Here is a 16382-nt window from a genome sequence, read left to right on the forward strand (position 1 = left end):
AAGTGCTGCTGAAGAGAACACCGGGTACCTAAAAGTGGCTGTGTCTGGCTGCTCTGCTGAGAAAATAAACACTTCCTGGATCAAGCCCTGACTGCATGGAACCCTTTGCCTTTAATAGCAAACTGTCTCAACCAACAAAGCTCTAGCTAGTCACCAAGCAGCTTATTAATAAGCTGCTTGAAGTGGCGTGTATCATAGATCCTTGATGCTCACAGCACTGTTGTACAGTTTCTTCCCCAGAAAGACCAACAAACCTTGCCAGTTTTAAGGTCCCTGCTTGCTGGAGAGCAGCTACAGCTCATCTGTACTGAACCACTCCTTGCTCCAGCATCAGCCACAGCACAGCATGTTCGGATCAGCCTGGCAGCCAGCAGGGAGGCAGCCAGTGGTAACAGACCACAGGAAGAAGTCGCCCAGGCAAGTTCTATACAAGCCATTTATTTGAAACGCCAACTATACGCAGGATAAAGTCAATGTTGCATGCTTCTCAGCAACAGTAGAAAAATAGAACCAGTGAAAACCTTTTTACAACTGTAATGGTACTCAAAAGAGAAATGTATTGTTTTACAATGCATCACACAAGACTCGAATTCAAGTTTGGAGGTACCTAAATAAAAATACTATATTTTTTAAAAAACACTATGTACAATTGAAGCGTAAACAAGTTTTACAAAGTACTGGTTATGCAGGTTGTAGAAAAAACACTTGCATAGGACATGAAGTCAGTTTAAGAAAGTTTTCTGAGCCTTTAGCATTGAAGGCACTTGACTTTATACCAGTAACAATACAAGGACAAGAAACAAAACCGGAACGCTGCCGAAGGCCGGGCTGCCTTCTGGCAGTACAGGCAACTACAGAGACCCAACACAGCTTTACAATTTCCTCTCCTGCTGCTCCCCACGCTCTGCAGAGCTCAGCAGCCCTCTACCACAGAAACAAGTAATGTTAGAAGGAAGAACGGTGCCTCAAACAGCATGAGTATTCTTTCCAAATAAAAAACACCCAAGCCCCAGCCCTCCTCCCCCAAACCCAAACCAAAGAAACCCCCAAGACAAACACCTGGGACATTCCAGGACCAAAACCCAAGGCTTACAGGTACAGGTGGCCACAGCCTTAACTTTCAGAGATGAAACTCCTAAGAACAGGAAAAATACAACAAGAAACTGCCAATCAACATAGCAGTTATTAATACACAGCTACAGTAACTCCATGGAACAACAAAACATTTAAAAGGAAGAATCTGTTTCAGGAATTAAGTTATTCATCCATACATTAAGGAAATGAGGAGGGGGTCAGGGAAAGGGGAATAAGATATTTTTGCATGTTGCTCACTAAATGAAAGTCTGAGCTTGCTCTTTAATAGAACAAGGAGCACGAGTCTTCCTCATGCAAGAAAACTTAATGTTCATACCTCTATCCTCAAGCAAAATTAGTCAGTAATCTGTTATTCCATCAAATTTACAGGAGGAAAAGATGTTAACTTCCAGCCTAACCAGAAAGTGCTTCATGTAAACAAGGAGCTTCTGCACCAAAGTTTCAGTAGACAGAGAACAAGTAATAGCAGGTAGTATAGGGACGTGTGTTCTGCGAGCGAGATACAGTACAAACACTAGGTTCTAAATAACGCTTCCATGAAGAATGAAGATGGGCTCTCTCCCCTCCCTCTGCATGTCCAACTAAGCAGGGAATCCTACGATGGAGTACAAGAATACAGTTCCAGTAACTGGACAAATCCTTCTTTTCCACTTTGAATCATCTGCCATCTTCTTCCCAACTCAAAATACGCAAGTGAAAACACAGATTGTCTACATGGCCTGATTGTCTCTGTGGCCTCAGAAGGACTTGTCTTTTATTTTATACCTACTTTTAAAAACCTTATTCTCTTTTTAATACTGCCAGCTTCTGAGACATCAGAAGCCATTGGTATTCTAAAATGCAGACATGTCCCCCCTAGAGGCAATTCTTACCAGCTCATTCCAAAGCCAAAGCATTTCATGATTTCTCTCAAGCCACAACCTCAAAACTCAAGTCTTCATCAGCCACATCCCCACAGATTTCAAGCTGAGAAGTTACCTCTGTGGATTTCAGCCCCACCTGTGCCCAGGCACACAGTGCCACATCCAACTATGGCAGCTACAGTAGTTTTCTCTAAGTACATCTACCAGTTCAGGTAAAAATAAATTACTCGGAATAGGAAGTTTGCTGATGACAGCTATGACTTTTTAGTAATTAAGATACCAACATCTGGCACAACTGCAGCAACTATAGGGTTTGTGTGTGATGGAAGTTAATGCTTCTATGCTGGCAAGGATAACATCCAAGCGCCAGTCAGAGCTATGCAGTTGGACACCACTGGCCTCCAATCTGCAAAAGAAACCCAGCGAACCTCATCCCCTCACCTGCAGCAGCACTGTCCCCCCACAGACACCTTCTGCATTTAACCATGCTGCAGTCTCATGGATATACCACATGTTGGCAATGAGACCAGGACCACCAGACGTCCTGACTGTGGGCAAACCCAACAGATTGAAAAGGCTGAGAGAAGGGAAAAAGCCAACCCAACCAGAACAGAAAAAGCTCATCTCCCCTCACCTGCCAGACAGCACCTGCGCAGTTCAGCTATGTCCTCCTCAAACCACACACACCTCCTGTGGCTGATCTCAAAAGACACCTCTGCAAAGCTCTCAGAAGAGGCCTGCAGGTGCGTCACTAGAGACATTAGGATCTATTGGGTCAAATCCCTATTCTCATTTATCTAGAAGCTATTTGGTAGTGTGCAAATGCAGTATCCAATCTATTTCAGTAACACTGTGATGTTGTTACCAGGCATTGCACTTGAACGAAACAGGTTAGGTTAAGAATCTGCCATCAACTACAACCAAAAACACAGTTGTAACAAGACTTCTGTTTAACAGTATTAAGCATTTTGAACTGCAGGAAACAACCTAACCTTGAAGTAGTCTGTAGGTCAAACCTGGGATTAAAGTTTTCTACTACAGGGAAAATTTTCATTATAGAAACTGCATTTAAAAAAAACCCTAACAGGCCATTACCACTAATCACTACACTGCAGTGGCACCAGATCCCTATCCTACATGCAATGAACCTCTGGTAAAACTGCACAGTAAGTATCAAGGATGCACTTATAATTACAACCGTTACACGCAGAGCATTGCTCAACCCCAACCTATGGCAGGGAGCCAGCCCAGATCACTCTCATTCCCTCTTCATACCATGTTAAGAGATGAACCTCATTTCTGTGCTTCAAAAAATCAAAGTCAGGAAAGGGGAGTGTAATTTAAGAGTGCTAAAGCTTTGCATGTTTCATTATGCTAGAGCACTTGCTCTTCACTTTGAATTTGTTCACAGAACAGCTATGATTAAGAAGTCAGCAACACTTCAGATCAGGTAAGAACACTGAACCACATCGCTAAGAGTGAAGCCCTTTGTTAATCACAGGCAGGAGGAAGCAAGGCAACAAGCAGCTACCTTGGTACATCTGTGGGAAAGGGAACCCTCTCACTCAGAGGGTTGCTGCTTACGCAACAGCAAAAGCGCTATGCCTCATCTTCCTGACACTCAAGGAGTTAGCATGAATCCTTCGATCCAGTCTTCACTTACCCCAAGTAGCTGGAAGAACAAGTTATTACTATCACTTTTTACAGTACTTCTGGATTCACTTCTGCATGGGCAAATGAACAATTCTGGTCTAATAAGTGCTTCTGGGTACTCATGTTGTTCCTCATGGTCACAATTGAACCAGAAAGCAAATGGAATCAGGCTATCAGATCCCAGTTAATTTCACTGGAATTTGGACTCCTAAATAATCCCTAGACTCTTAAAACCCCAAAAGTTACTCTTGAAGTGGGCTTGCTGTATAAGAGTAAGACACAGCTGCCAGAACTTTTCAAACAAAACCTTAGACTAGGTTCTTGCCGTAGTGGTAAACATCAGGAAGATTTCAGATCTAAACAAACAAATGAAGAAATCTAACTGAAAATGGAGTATTTTGATGTGCTGTTCTTTGGAATTCCTATAATTAAAAAATAAACGTGTTGTTACTATCTCATAAGAAAATACATTTCATCATGTGCAACCTAATGCATATCGGGAATTGGCAGGTGAGAAGGAAAATGCAGAAGTATGAAAATACAGTCCTTTAAATGTGACAATAAAGTTTAACATATTAGTACAAAACCAATACACTAAAATAGATGTACAGGTGCAAAAGGCTACCAGGTTGTACAAAAAAGGTACCAGCTCTTTTTTTTTTTTTCCCTAAAAGACTTAAATTTGCTCAAAAAAAGAGATTCCCACAAAATGAAACCAGAAGCAGCATTTAACCCAAACCGATAACATGCCGTCTCTAATAAAGCAATGGTATGTACAAAACAAGTGAGTGAAGCTGAATTTATCTGCTGGCGTGAATGAACTTTGTCTGACAGAAGTCAGGCCATAAGTTGCAAAGAATGGGATGTTTACAACTCTTAGGCACAGAGAAATAGTGGAGGTTGCCTTCACAGGGCAGACTTTTTATACAGGAAGTCTGGTTTGCTTGGAGACCTCCTTCCTCGGCTTACTGCCTCTTCCCTTTCCAGATCTGCGTTCCTCTGTGCTCCATGTTCCAATGGCTCATCGTCTGCCAGTCTCCTGCTGGGTCTCTCTTCTTGCCCATCAGAGGCGTATGTGGAGAGTGGAGGTCTGCTGGAGGTTAGCCCATAGGTTAGGTCAGTTTCCATCTTTGTTCTTCCCCTGATGTGAACTGGGCCGTTACCAGCACTTTCCTGGGTAGCCAAAGCCAAGTCCAGTCGCTGGGGAGGCTGCTCTAAGACATCGAGGTGTATTGGCTCATTCTTTTGTCTATGCTGATGCCCATCTTGGGAGACCACGTATTCCCTCCGGGAATCCTCTTGCTTTTTAGGAGATATCTGGGAGGGTAGGTACGCTGATTTTAAGCCACTTGGTGATGCCTTATTGTGGCTGTACAAATCTGGGCCAAAATATATGCCTTGTGAAGGTGAAGGACTGTGCCTGTTGGGTGCTGGAGTAGAGGGTCTGCATGCAGCATTAGAGAAGTCATAGAAGTCAGGATATTCCTGCTGATTTTCTCGGGCATCTATTTTTTGCTCTATTGTATGTTTCTTCCGAGAGGTGGGCATGTGTCTGTTCTGAATACATGAAATGTGCTGGGGTGGGCCAGGCCCCACCTCTGTAACCGTCTGGCTTATCTCCGTGTCAACTGTGAGCTCTGGTAATCTTCTGTCTTTTAGAGACATTGCTGACACACCCATTGCAATATCTGGCATCAGTTCATTTAGCAAGGGCTGAGTACACTGGAAAAGAGAAGAAATTGGTTCATGGAAAAATATCAAAAGCTAAACATAAACTGTATCTAGGACTGTTTCCATAATTCAGAATAGCATTTTCCTAATCTACCTTTGCCTAGACCACCCTCAGCGTGTAAGTTTCCTGCACGGTTTAAAGAACACATGTACCTTCTAGCCTTCACCTTCGTGCTAGCTTAAGGCACCTTCTTTTCCTTCCTGAAGCTGTTGTGCCACAATAGTAGTTTGTGTGGCAAATATGCAGGAAATGACACCATGCTGTCAAACTCTCAAGAGGTAAACCCTGCTTTAACCTACTTGCCATTATCAAGCTAAACAAGGTACTCCATGTAGAACTTAACACAAGGTTTGTTGCAGTAGAGTTCTAGTGCAGGAAAGCCATGAAACACGTCATCAGTATAGATGCAGCCCTCCTGCCTGCATTTCCTATTTTAAGTTAACTGCAGGTACACATGTGTGTGTGTATGACAGCCTCGAGGCATGGGGCTGCTCAGGGCATCAGTTCAGTGCTGACTAGATCCACACAGCGTCTGGAAGCTGTGGCAGGGCATTTTTTTCACCTATACCTGGAAGCAGCCCTGCAGCAAGACAAGCATATTGCAGTCTTCTCTTCTTAAGTCTGAAGAGTAAAAGTTCCCACTTGCGTTTATCATTTCTGATGACAGTAAGTTTAGGAATCATTGACTACCAGTACCTCAGAACACAAAACAAAAGTATCACCCATGTTAAGACTATGCTTCTCTTAGCATTTTTATAGAAACATTCTATTAGAAACATTTCCATTGTGAAAGAGATTGCTACACAGTTTCCTTAGTGAAATCAGTATCAAGAGACACACACTACAAAACCCACCCTTGAACAAACAACATCAAACAATTCTTATTTGATGTTGAATATTTTTATCCTAAGATACAAGAGGTGTGCAATGTTTACGACACTTGCTAAAGAGGAAAAAAAAAATAAATTAGAAAATCACTGTTTCCATTAATTACTCCAGCTCAAATCTGCACCTAAGAAGCAGGTTTTCAGTGACACAACTGTGCACTGAAACCGTGTTTTCACTGCAGAAATAAATTTAAAAATGCTTTATTTAGCTTTCAGGTACTTCCCAAAGCTATGTCATTGTCCAGTATGTTGTAGTTCATTTTCATTACATCACAGAAGCTATGATGACTGTCTTTAAGTGCTGTAACAAAGCCCTTTGTATTTGCAATTATCAGCTTCTGCTTGCCTATGCACTTTAAAACCTTTCTCAGTCAAGGCCTTCACATCCTCCACAGGTTCCCTTTCCACACATCTGTTTGCTTCAAGACTACTCACCTTGAACAGACAAAGCTTCATCACTATTTCCACTCGTGAACCAGAGCACCCAGTGCACTACTGAAGTGGAATTACACTTGGTTTAAACATAGAGCAACCCATACTATTTCAGATTATCCACACGTCTCACGTGCCCCTCCAAAATGCTCCTGCCCCTGGAACATTCACTCTCCCAGGGATCAGGGCATGCTTTGGGATACAGAATGCTGGCGGCCAGTTGGGTAGAAAATTCTTTTCCTAACCAATGAAGATGCTCTATTATTTAACAAAGCCAAGTTACCTTATCATAAGAATTCTCTCCAGCTCCTCTCTACACACTACTTTGACTGGCCAGAGATAGAGAGAAGAAGTCAGAATACTTACTACTTGCTTCTCAGCTGCCATCACCGCTGCGGCTGCAGCCACCGTCTGTCTCCCCAGACCTGTAGTGTTTGTGCAATCCGGCGGCGCTGCTTTCACACTGGGCAAGTAGACAGGTGGCACAGCCTTGGGGGCAGCTCGGGAGTGGAACAGCGAGTGGTTACACGGGTAGGAAAAGGAACGGGAGGGATGTTGACTTGGCACCCTTTGTTTCCAGCCCACTTTGAACTGGTTATGAATAGGAGTTGCTGGTGGGTGGTATGGAGGTGGAGGAGGGGGCAATGGTGGATGGAAGGCCACGAAAGAGTCCAGTTCTGTAAACATGGTTTCTGCAGTAGGAGTGCTGTTAACACGGCACCGTCCAGACTGTCGCATTGTCAGAAGCGGGCTTTCGTCCCCAAATCGCTCATCAGGAAAGAATTTGTGAGGATTCTGCAACGGAAAACAACCCAGCATGTAACAAAAGGTAGGAATTCACCTAAAAAATCTCCTAAACTAACATGCATTAGAACTAGGAACCTGCTAGTACTGGAGCAGGTTAGTTATGCCACCCAAAGCCTCACCAGCACTTTAAGTGGTTACAGCTATCATAGAATAAAGATGTTATTTGTTTTTAAAAAACAAGACAAGCAGTATCAGATTCACCTTGTGAATAAGATGACCAACAAATGCATTTGCTTTAACAGCAGCATACAAACAGAAGTGGGATTTCCAATCTCCCAGTCCTGACACATACTATGCAGATCTACTGTATTAGTTAAGACTTTTTCTCTTCAAGAATAAGTCATAACCTAGATTTCTAGCTACAGTTATCTAGGTATCTGCCTTCTCAGCAGATTTTTGTCCCCAAAGTCTGTGACAGTAAGAGCACTCTGAATGGCAACAGCTCTTGTAAATGTGTATGTTGCACTTACACATTCATAAAATCACACACATCGAATGCAATGGTCTTGCTGTAATTTGCACCTGGACAGTTCTACAGTTAAGCAGGCATTTCAAGGCATTCTTGCACCTGCATGCGCACACACAAAATAGCTCTTTTATTACAGATTACACACATTCAAGTCAGTTCCTAAGCAAAACAGGATGAAAGCATTTGTGGTTTGGAACTGGCTGCCCAGGGAAGTGGTGGAATCACTGTCTCTGGAAGTGTTCAAAAAACATGTAGACGAGGTGACATGGTTTAGTGGTGGACTTGGCAGTCCTGAGGTAAAGGTTGGACCTGATAATCTTAAAGGTCTTTTCCAACCTGGTTGATGCTATAATTCTGTGTGATCTTACACAGCCATGCTCATACCTGCAGAAGCTCAGCAGCAGCATCAGAGAGCCCGAACTCCCGCAGCACACGGATCTGAATCTCGTAGCTGACTGTGGCGCCTTCGCCACAGTTCAGAGCATATGCCCGCTGCACCTGCTCTGTGTGGCGCAGCTCTTGCAGCCGTCTGATCATCTCCTTCACAGTAAGGAGACTGGGAACTGCAGGGGGACAGAGAACAGAATAGGGTAACAGAGGTTACATTTTGAACTGAGACACAGGAAGTTTGATGGCAAGAGTCAGATTTAATTCTGAAGGAAAAACCTACCACATTGACTTGGCTCTGTTTGTTTCTTAAGCAGCATTCTGTCAAGAACAGTTTGACTGACACATGTTCCCTGGAACATCACTAAGCCACATGGGATAACACACATATCACACAAATGGTGAAGATATAAACCATTTTTCCAGCTTCTGCTAGAATGAACCACAAATACAGCCTTCTGTGTAAACCCCTCATGATGGAGGAATGTCATGGTTTGAGGTGGGGGAAGGATATCTGAAATAACAACTGAATGTTCCCTCATGAATTCTACAGGCCAAGAACTCACTGATTTTTTTTGGCATACACTTCATACTTCTCGTGGAATTCTGTAATCACGAGACCATAATACCAGCATGTAACTACAGACAGAGCATTCTAAAAAAGTTACACAAACTGTAAGCCAACATAAACCTGTTAAAATTACGTTGTTTTACGCAGCCATATTGAAATAATCTTAAAAAACCTTTCGAAAAGGAAATCATGTATAATTTGGCGTATTTATCCTGCTACAAAACTTTCTCATGCCACTTCTTGCTGCTGTTTGATGCTGAATGATACTTCTCTGTGGTCTTTCTGTCCTCAGGAAAATGTGTGTATCGTAACAGAAGATGAATCCAAACCTCTGAAAACAGCAGTGCTGGTATCTGATCCTCTATCAGCTTTACCAGTGTTATATATTACCATGGCCAGATGTCCATAGTGAAAACTCATAAAAATCAAACGGATCAAACAGTAAGAGCAGTGTGAAAAGGCATCTGCAATATAGAGAAGAAAAAAACCCAACACCATGCAACTACAACTGCTCCCAATTTCACAAAATTTACATTGGTACATGAAAGGTAAGCGTAAGTAGTGCAAAATATCCCCTCCTGCCCTCCCAGCTGAGTTCCTGTATTGGGGCAGTGGGGTGGGCAGAAATCAATTCTATGCAGTTTTCAAGGCTTGGAAATCAGTGCTGCACACCACCCTCCACACACTTCCATTGTTCTAAAAAATGCTGGTGTAGCAGTGAGACGTTTAGCTACAACCAGCATTTTGCTAACACTGAAAAAAGATGATTTTAGAGAAGTTTGAAGCAGTTCTCCAAAATAGCAGGCATAAAAATCAGCCAAGCTTTTAATTAAAACGTGCTGTCTTCTCAAACAGAAGTTAGTTTCTGATTTTTTTACTATTATTCTCTTGAAACACACAAAAGAGAGATGACATATATAGAAAATACAATTCTGTCAAGTCAGTTGCAAGATTTCTAATTCTAATTGAAACTGGAACATACCTGAGGAAACCCAGTTACCTGCAGAACCCAGACTCAGAGCAGAGCAGAATTCAGCAGACACTGAACTCGTGTTACAGTAGTTTTGCAAGAGCAGCACTAAGGCCTGCTGTCATCAGCATTTATGCCAATACAGTCCCTGGGCAGTGGGTACACGAAGATGTGACAGATGGAGGATACCCAAGATGCAAAGACCCCTGCCCTAAGGGCCCAGCCTAAGGGGCAAGGAGATGGTGTTGCCTAGCTCTCCCTTCAGCAGTTCCTGTGCTCCACCTATGTTTTGGGATAGATTGCTGTGCAAGTTACAGGTCTGGCACATGCCTGAATCACCTCAGACAGATTAACTGGCTCCATCTACCCTTCCTAGCAAGAAGACATTGGCAAATCTTTTGCTTAATCACAGAATTAAGCAAAGAGGCAGCTACCAGGACACGATACCTGCACTCCAAGTACCGACCAGGCTCAGAGCTCACACCCATGCTCAAATCCAAGGGCTGGCAGTAATTCCTACATGTTAAGTTGTACAGAATCCAGCTGTAGGGGAGTTTTGGATCGGTCAAGATGTCTCATATTTGCGAACAAAACCAGATTTTTTCAAAACAAGAACTTTTGCAAAACATGGGAGACCTTTGAGAACCTGTTGCCTTTCTCAACTTCTTTGGAAACTAAGATCAAGTGAAGTGTTATCAAAGTCACATCTTAGGATTAAATACTTCACATTCAATTCATGGTGAGTTTATTCATGCTTTTCTGTAGAGGTGGGAAAGTCTGAGCACTGTAACATACTGTTGAGATGCCACAGCTCTAAGTTGCTAAACAGTTAGTACTTTTATCAAATACAGAAGTTTCCAGAAGCTCGATTTAGGCTTTATAAAGTCCCTCCCAAATCACAATTCACAAGTAGATCAAAACATTTTCACGAACCTTCATAGAAAACTCACTGCAGTATTTAACAGTGTTTCAAATCTTCTTTACACCTCAACTTACATTCTTTTGCACCAATTTAAACCTGTTATTTTTACCCTGTCTCTAGCATCTGTAAAAACACCTTATCTACTCCCTTTCTATGCAGCTGACTGAAGGGAAACATAATAGACACACAAAGAGCTACACAGAGATATAAAATGAGGACTGGGGCAAGGTGGAGGGAGGACGATGACTTGTCTTGGTGCCAAATCACCCTTATTGCTTTTCTACAGACCCACAAACTGATCCATATCATAGAATCATAATATCTACTAAAATGTGATGCTTTGATCTAAAAGTGGTTTCTGAAAGTTTAACAAAAGGCTGCATAAACTCATGGATTAAAAATGCATTTAAAACCACTAACTACAAAAACACTGCACACCACAGGACATTTCTGAGCTGCAAGTGGTTGAAGAGCACACAGAACTTTACAGAGAATTATTTTATGTGCTTTTTCTGCTACACTTCCCTTATGCGCTCACTTCTGGCAACTGCTGGAATAAGGATACAAGACCAGGACAAATCTTTAACCTGATCCAGAGTGGCCATTTAAAGGGCTAAACAATACTCTATCCAAGACCAAATAAATTACTTCACATGCCTTGTGGCACACTCGGTTTTGTATTTTAGTGTAACAGTTGTTCTTTATGGAACTGTATAATGTTGACTTCCTTCCCAAACATCCACTGACCCTTCCAACTTGCCATCAGCTGCAAGTTTTGCCAGTGTATTCTCTATGCACACTGAGTATTAATTGAATGGGGGAAAGAGGAGAAGAGCTTTGGGAATCCCCCACGGTACATTATTCCAGTCTGACACCAAAAGACCAAATGCACATATGATAAAATATATTACAGTAGTTTTATGACTTTATTTCCCTGGCTTGTCTATGGGGAATGTCACACCAAGTATTCTGAAGTCAAGAGAGGCTGTGTTTACTTCCAACTATAAAAACTTACTCTTGTTGCACAAGGAACGAAGTTGGTTTGACTTCAAAGCTACAGCGTATTTGGTAAACTCAAAAAGAAAAAGTCTGTTTTGAGTGCCTACTTCCAGTATTTTTCTGCCAAACTGAGTTAAGCTGACTGCCCTACAAGTTATGCTCCCCTGGTTTTTATTTTTTAAAAAAAAAATCAGTCTTTTACCGTTTTCCAGCCTTCTGGATCCTACCCCATTTTGGATGACCAATTGTAGAAAACTGAGAAACACCCTGAGAACAGAGTGCCAGTCTCCATCAAGTGTTCTAAACCAAGTTTAACCAGTGCAAGGTTTTTCAGATTGCTCAGCTGGAGCAGGTTAGAGATACTACCCCCTCCAGTAGCTTGTTTTCTAACCACTTACTATGCCATCCGAAAACAGTTCATGACTTCAAAGCAGACCAAAGCAAAAGGCATTACTACTGGGTGGGAAGCAGCCCCAGTGGTACAGTAATACTCTCTGAGATCATAACATTCAATAATTCACATTCACTCCCCCTGGTCCCAAGCCCCATCCACTCACAGCAATCAGCATTGCAAGTGATTTAGCAGCCTTACCTGGGATCTCATTGGCTATCACCGAAGGAGGACTGGACTGGTTAGTGCTAACTTGCTGGTGGGTAATCATATGACAGCACTGTGGCACTGCGTTGTTCACCATGTAAAGCGTGTCAGGCACGTTGGACATTCGGACCATCCGCAAACGAACAAGATCTGTTTGTTCCACCATCATCTCATCCAGAACCGACTGCAACGACAGCCATCAGAGCCCTTATGAAGGCACAGCCCACATGGACCCACCAGGACCTGCTGCAAACGCGGCTGTGACACCACAAGTTTAGCAATGCCTAAACTGTAACTTTTCCAGATCCCAAACAGTATTTGGCTTCTCCACAGTATTTCTATTCCATTTTCCAGTCATGATCAGAGTTGAGTTCCAGACAGGCAGGCAAACGAAGCTTGGGAAGGTTACTTTGTACCTGTCTGATTAGAGGTAACCTTCTTGAGGCCAGACCCTCTGGACTCTCTCAGACAATTACTGCCTATGGGTCTCAACCCTCTGTGCCACTGAGTAGAGGCATGAGTCTGAGAATGAGATGTGTTTCCCTGAGATATCTTAAAGAATAGAAAGGGATTTACCATACCCTTTTCAGAGTCTCATGTAATGTTAAACAGATTTATTACAAAATATGGGAGGCTAACAGAGGAGTAAAACAAATCAGCAATCACTCATCTGCAATTTCTGCATTTCACAATAATGAAACTATGACTAGGAATATGGCTACCAGGTAATAAGAGTCCTCCCTCTAAGGTTAAACAGCTAATGATGCTTTTAAAAAGATTAAAACAAGAATAACACGAAACTAACAGAAACAAACAGGAATCCTGATTGGGGGGGAGGGGAATTTAGAATGCACTTTTTACTTGAAAATAACTACTAAAGCACTCCCATATAATATACCTGAAAGCTGAAAGAGTCAAACCTTTTATCACGTCATTTAACACATTTTATTAGTTTTAACAATTCAAGATATGAAGATCAAGTTTGAACTGGCTAGTCTTCCTTTGATGCTTTACTGCCACCTGGTGCTCAGTAACCTCTGTGTCCAAAATGCAAAGTAGTTTGATTTCTCCCCTCCCCTCAAAAAGGATACTGACAACAACTCAAGCCCTTATAAACATTTTCTTTCTTGGGCACAGGCCAAAAGCTCTGTATTCACCAGAGTAGTGGTCAGAGTCTGTAGGCGATGTGGATGCGCACAGCTCCACCTAATCCTCTTGCTCTGCAGTTACCTGCACTTAAGTCAGAGCTGCCCAAAGTGGTGGTATGAGTGACTTACAAGGCTTCCATTCAATGTCAAACAGAATACAGCATGTTTCTGCCCCACACAGAGGCATCTGCTCCCTGTCATCGAACGTCACCATCAGTGATGCTACGAGATCTTCAGTCTGACAGTCCTCATGCAAGATATTAAATAGGGAAACTACTGCCTGAGCAGGACACAAAGGACTTCACTCAAATTGGACATGAAATATTTATTCCATTTTGCGGAGGATCTGAAGAATTTTGGGTATGTTCTGATTCAGACAGGATGATGAAACATCAGTCCTCTGCCGAGTGGAATACGAGTTTTCCACCCAGCTCTGGTGGGAGCTGGGGAGCCTGAAAGACTTGGCACCAAGGCTGCTGACTAGCTGCAAACTGGGACTCTCAGGCTCTCACCTTGCCATCCGCCTGCCAGGAGGGCTGCCGAGGAGCTGGGCCGGCAAACTGGCTGGAAACCAGGGAGGTTTCCCTCAGAACGCTGCTTTGTTTCCGGTGGAATTTCATCAAGATCTGTCTCACAAACATTTCAATTTTGACAAAAAAAATATTTTGTTGAAATTGTTTCTGACCAGTTCTAGAGACTTGAGCCTGATGATCAATCTTGTAAGTCTTGTTAAATTGAAAATGTTAGTATTTTATGGCAGTACATGCAAAGAGAGACAAAACATACCAAAATCCTTCCCTGCTTACAGAACCCCCGATGACTCTGATTTAACAATAGTCAAGTGCTGTTAATGATTATTACCTTCGCCTCCTCCACATATGGTGAGAACAGTCTTGGCCGCACATATATCCCAGCATTTTTTTGCCGCAGCCAGGCATTTGATTTTCCACCTTCTGATGTTGGTAGCATGTCTGAAGGAGGAGTACTAATCAGGCCTCTCTTCATCTTCAAAAATCAAGAAAGAGTTTTATGGGGTTTTTTTAATATAAAAGGTTACACTTGCAAGAAATGCATTTCTTACACTGACTCCTTACACTTGAATTTTCTTTAGCCTTCTGACAGATTTAAAGAACAGAAAACTTAACCAGAAGAGTTATACATGTATTACTCAAAGATAACATTTTATGAGCTAATCCTTGAAAGAAGCCCTGAACATTGTAGAATCTGAACTACAAAGAACCCAGAGACAGTATTTGTATGAGACTACTGACTTACTGCATCACTCAGTACTTCACTATTCATGGGTAAGATGTGCTCAATGCGGACAAAAGGTAAAAGCGGAGACAGGATCTCTCTCAGCTCCTCAATGTCAAGATCTCGCCTCTTCACACCTCTTTTGTTCACACTGTGAGCAGTACCACTGAGTAAATTCGGTTCTGTGGGAAGGAACAAGACATACTAAGTTTGCATCAAAAAGTTTAGATAGGATGGCAGGAGTTATGTGGCTTATAGGAAGTTAATTTGAATTTTAAATCAACAGTGCTTATCAGTTGTTCTACAAAACTATTTCATACCTTAAAATCTGTTATGAAGTACCCAGAGATAGGTTCAGCTTACAGAAGCCTGGGTTATTTGCACAGCTGTCAGTTTCAAAGTGTAAACCAGGAAGAAAATACAAAAACAGTGTTTTGAGGTAAATGTTTATAAAGCTCTACCAAGAGCTATGTTATGAAAACATGTGCACTTCCCCCAAGGGACCCTCTCCTGCAGCTCCTCTCTCTTTCCCCAGCAGTTTTCAGAGACTTATTTTCTACAAATTAAGGCCTGAAGTGTCCACTGGGATAAATTATTCTAGCCTCCTTGTGTAACCCACCTTAGCATTAACTGTGGCAAGCCCATTCAAATTGCTCTCACTGTCACAGGACACCTATTTGTAACAGGAGGGTGTATCTTTCTCTTGGAAGATGACAGCTGATGATACTCAGGTCATTCTCCCTCCCCAGCTATGTACCTTCATCTCTGTTTTAGGTATTGTGCCCAACCTGAATTCAACTAGCTTCACTCTTCGAGGAAATGTGTCAAACATACCCATCCTCCCTTCAGCACACGCAGCTCAGGTGTTGGCCACAGCCCATTACGATTTCTAACGCTTTCCGGTATTTGACTGACACCACCACATATTCAGAGCTGCAAAATCAGGACTGTTGCAGAGGAATTTAGATCAAATGACTAGATTGTATTTGGCCCCAATCTGACAAAACTTCATGTAGTTCTTATTTCTGCCTTTGCTTATCATGTTATCTGATGACTCCAGAAAAGAGAAATGAGCTGCTTACTGAACACCACAGGCCAGGAAGAAGCACAATTACTCCAGTGAGCAGCTTCTCCCCAAGCCCAGGTCCATTACTGTTTAATTGGCTCCATGACATCCCAATATGCCTGAAGACAAACACTTGGAAAACCTTTTTTTAAAGGTTAATACTTAGGTCACTAAAAGCACACATTTTAACATGTCCATGACAAGTTGTATTACAAGCAGTTAACAGTATCTGATTGAGACTCTGGGGTTAGGATGAACTACAAACTACTTGCATTTGTAATTTGGGAATATATATTTTGGGAAATACATATTTAGCCTACTTCCCACATCCAACACGTGAGATTGCCCTTGAAGTTACCACTGCAGCGGTAATACGCATCTGAGGGAATAAAAATACATTTATGTCTACTTCAGGAAAAACAGTTATGCCACTTAATGACTTGTTTCTCACGATCACAGATTTCTGTGGGAGAAACATACTAAAACTGAAGTGAAAGGTTGGCACAGTAAACTAAGAATAAGACTACTG

At 42.3% G+C, this 16382-nt stretch overlaps 1 protein-coding gene across 6 annotated transcripts in view; it reads right to left on the reverse strand.

Moving 5' to 3' along the window:
• Window positions 1–418: 418 nt before the first annotated feature.
• BTBD7 (BTB domain containing 7) overlaps window positions 419–16382 on the reverse strand; it is a 63213-nt gene continuing 47249 nt past the window's right edge. For 4 of the 6 annotated variants that reach the window (XM_080619345.1, XM_080619348.1, XM_080619346.1 and 1 more), the window contains 7 exons: window positions 14809–14969; window positions 14395–14538; window positions 14046–14159; window positions 12380–12569; window positions 8323–8501; window positions 7029–7457; window positions 419–5333 (listed from right to left, as the gene is read on the reverse strand). In XM_080619345.1, coding sequence (XP_080475471.1) covers window positions 4518–5333; window positions 7029–7457; window positions 8323–8501; window positions 12380–12569; window positions 14046–14159; window positions 14395–14538; window positions 14809–14969 — 2033 coding nt within the window. In that variant the 3' untranslated portion in view covers window positions 419–4517. Of the gene's footprint in view, window positions 5334–7028; window positions 7458–8322; window positions 8502–9053; window positions 9361–12379; window positions 12570–14045; window positions 14160–14394; window positions 14539–14808; window positions 14970–16382 lie in introns of those variants that run through there. The other 2 variants (XM_080619349.1, XM_080619350.1) reach the window with 2 other exon arrangements.

Source organism: Psittacula echo (genome assembly GCF_963264785.1).
Source record: "Psittacula echo genome assembly, chromosome: 5".
NCBI classification, from domain to species: domain Eukaryota; kingdom Metazoa; phylum Chordata; class Aves; order Psittaciformes; family Psittacidae; genus Psittacula; species Psittacula echo.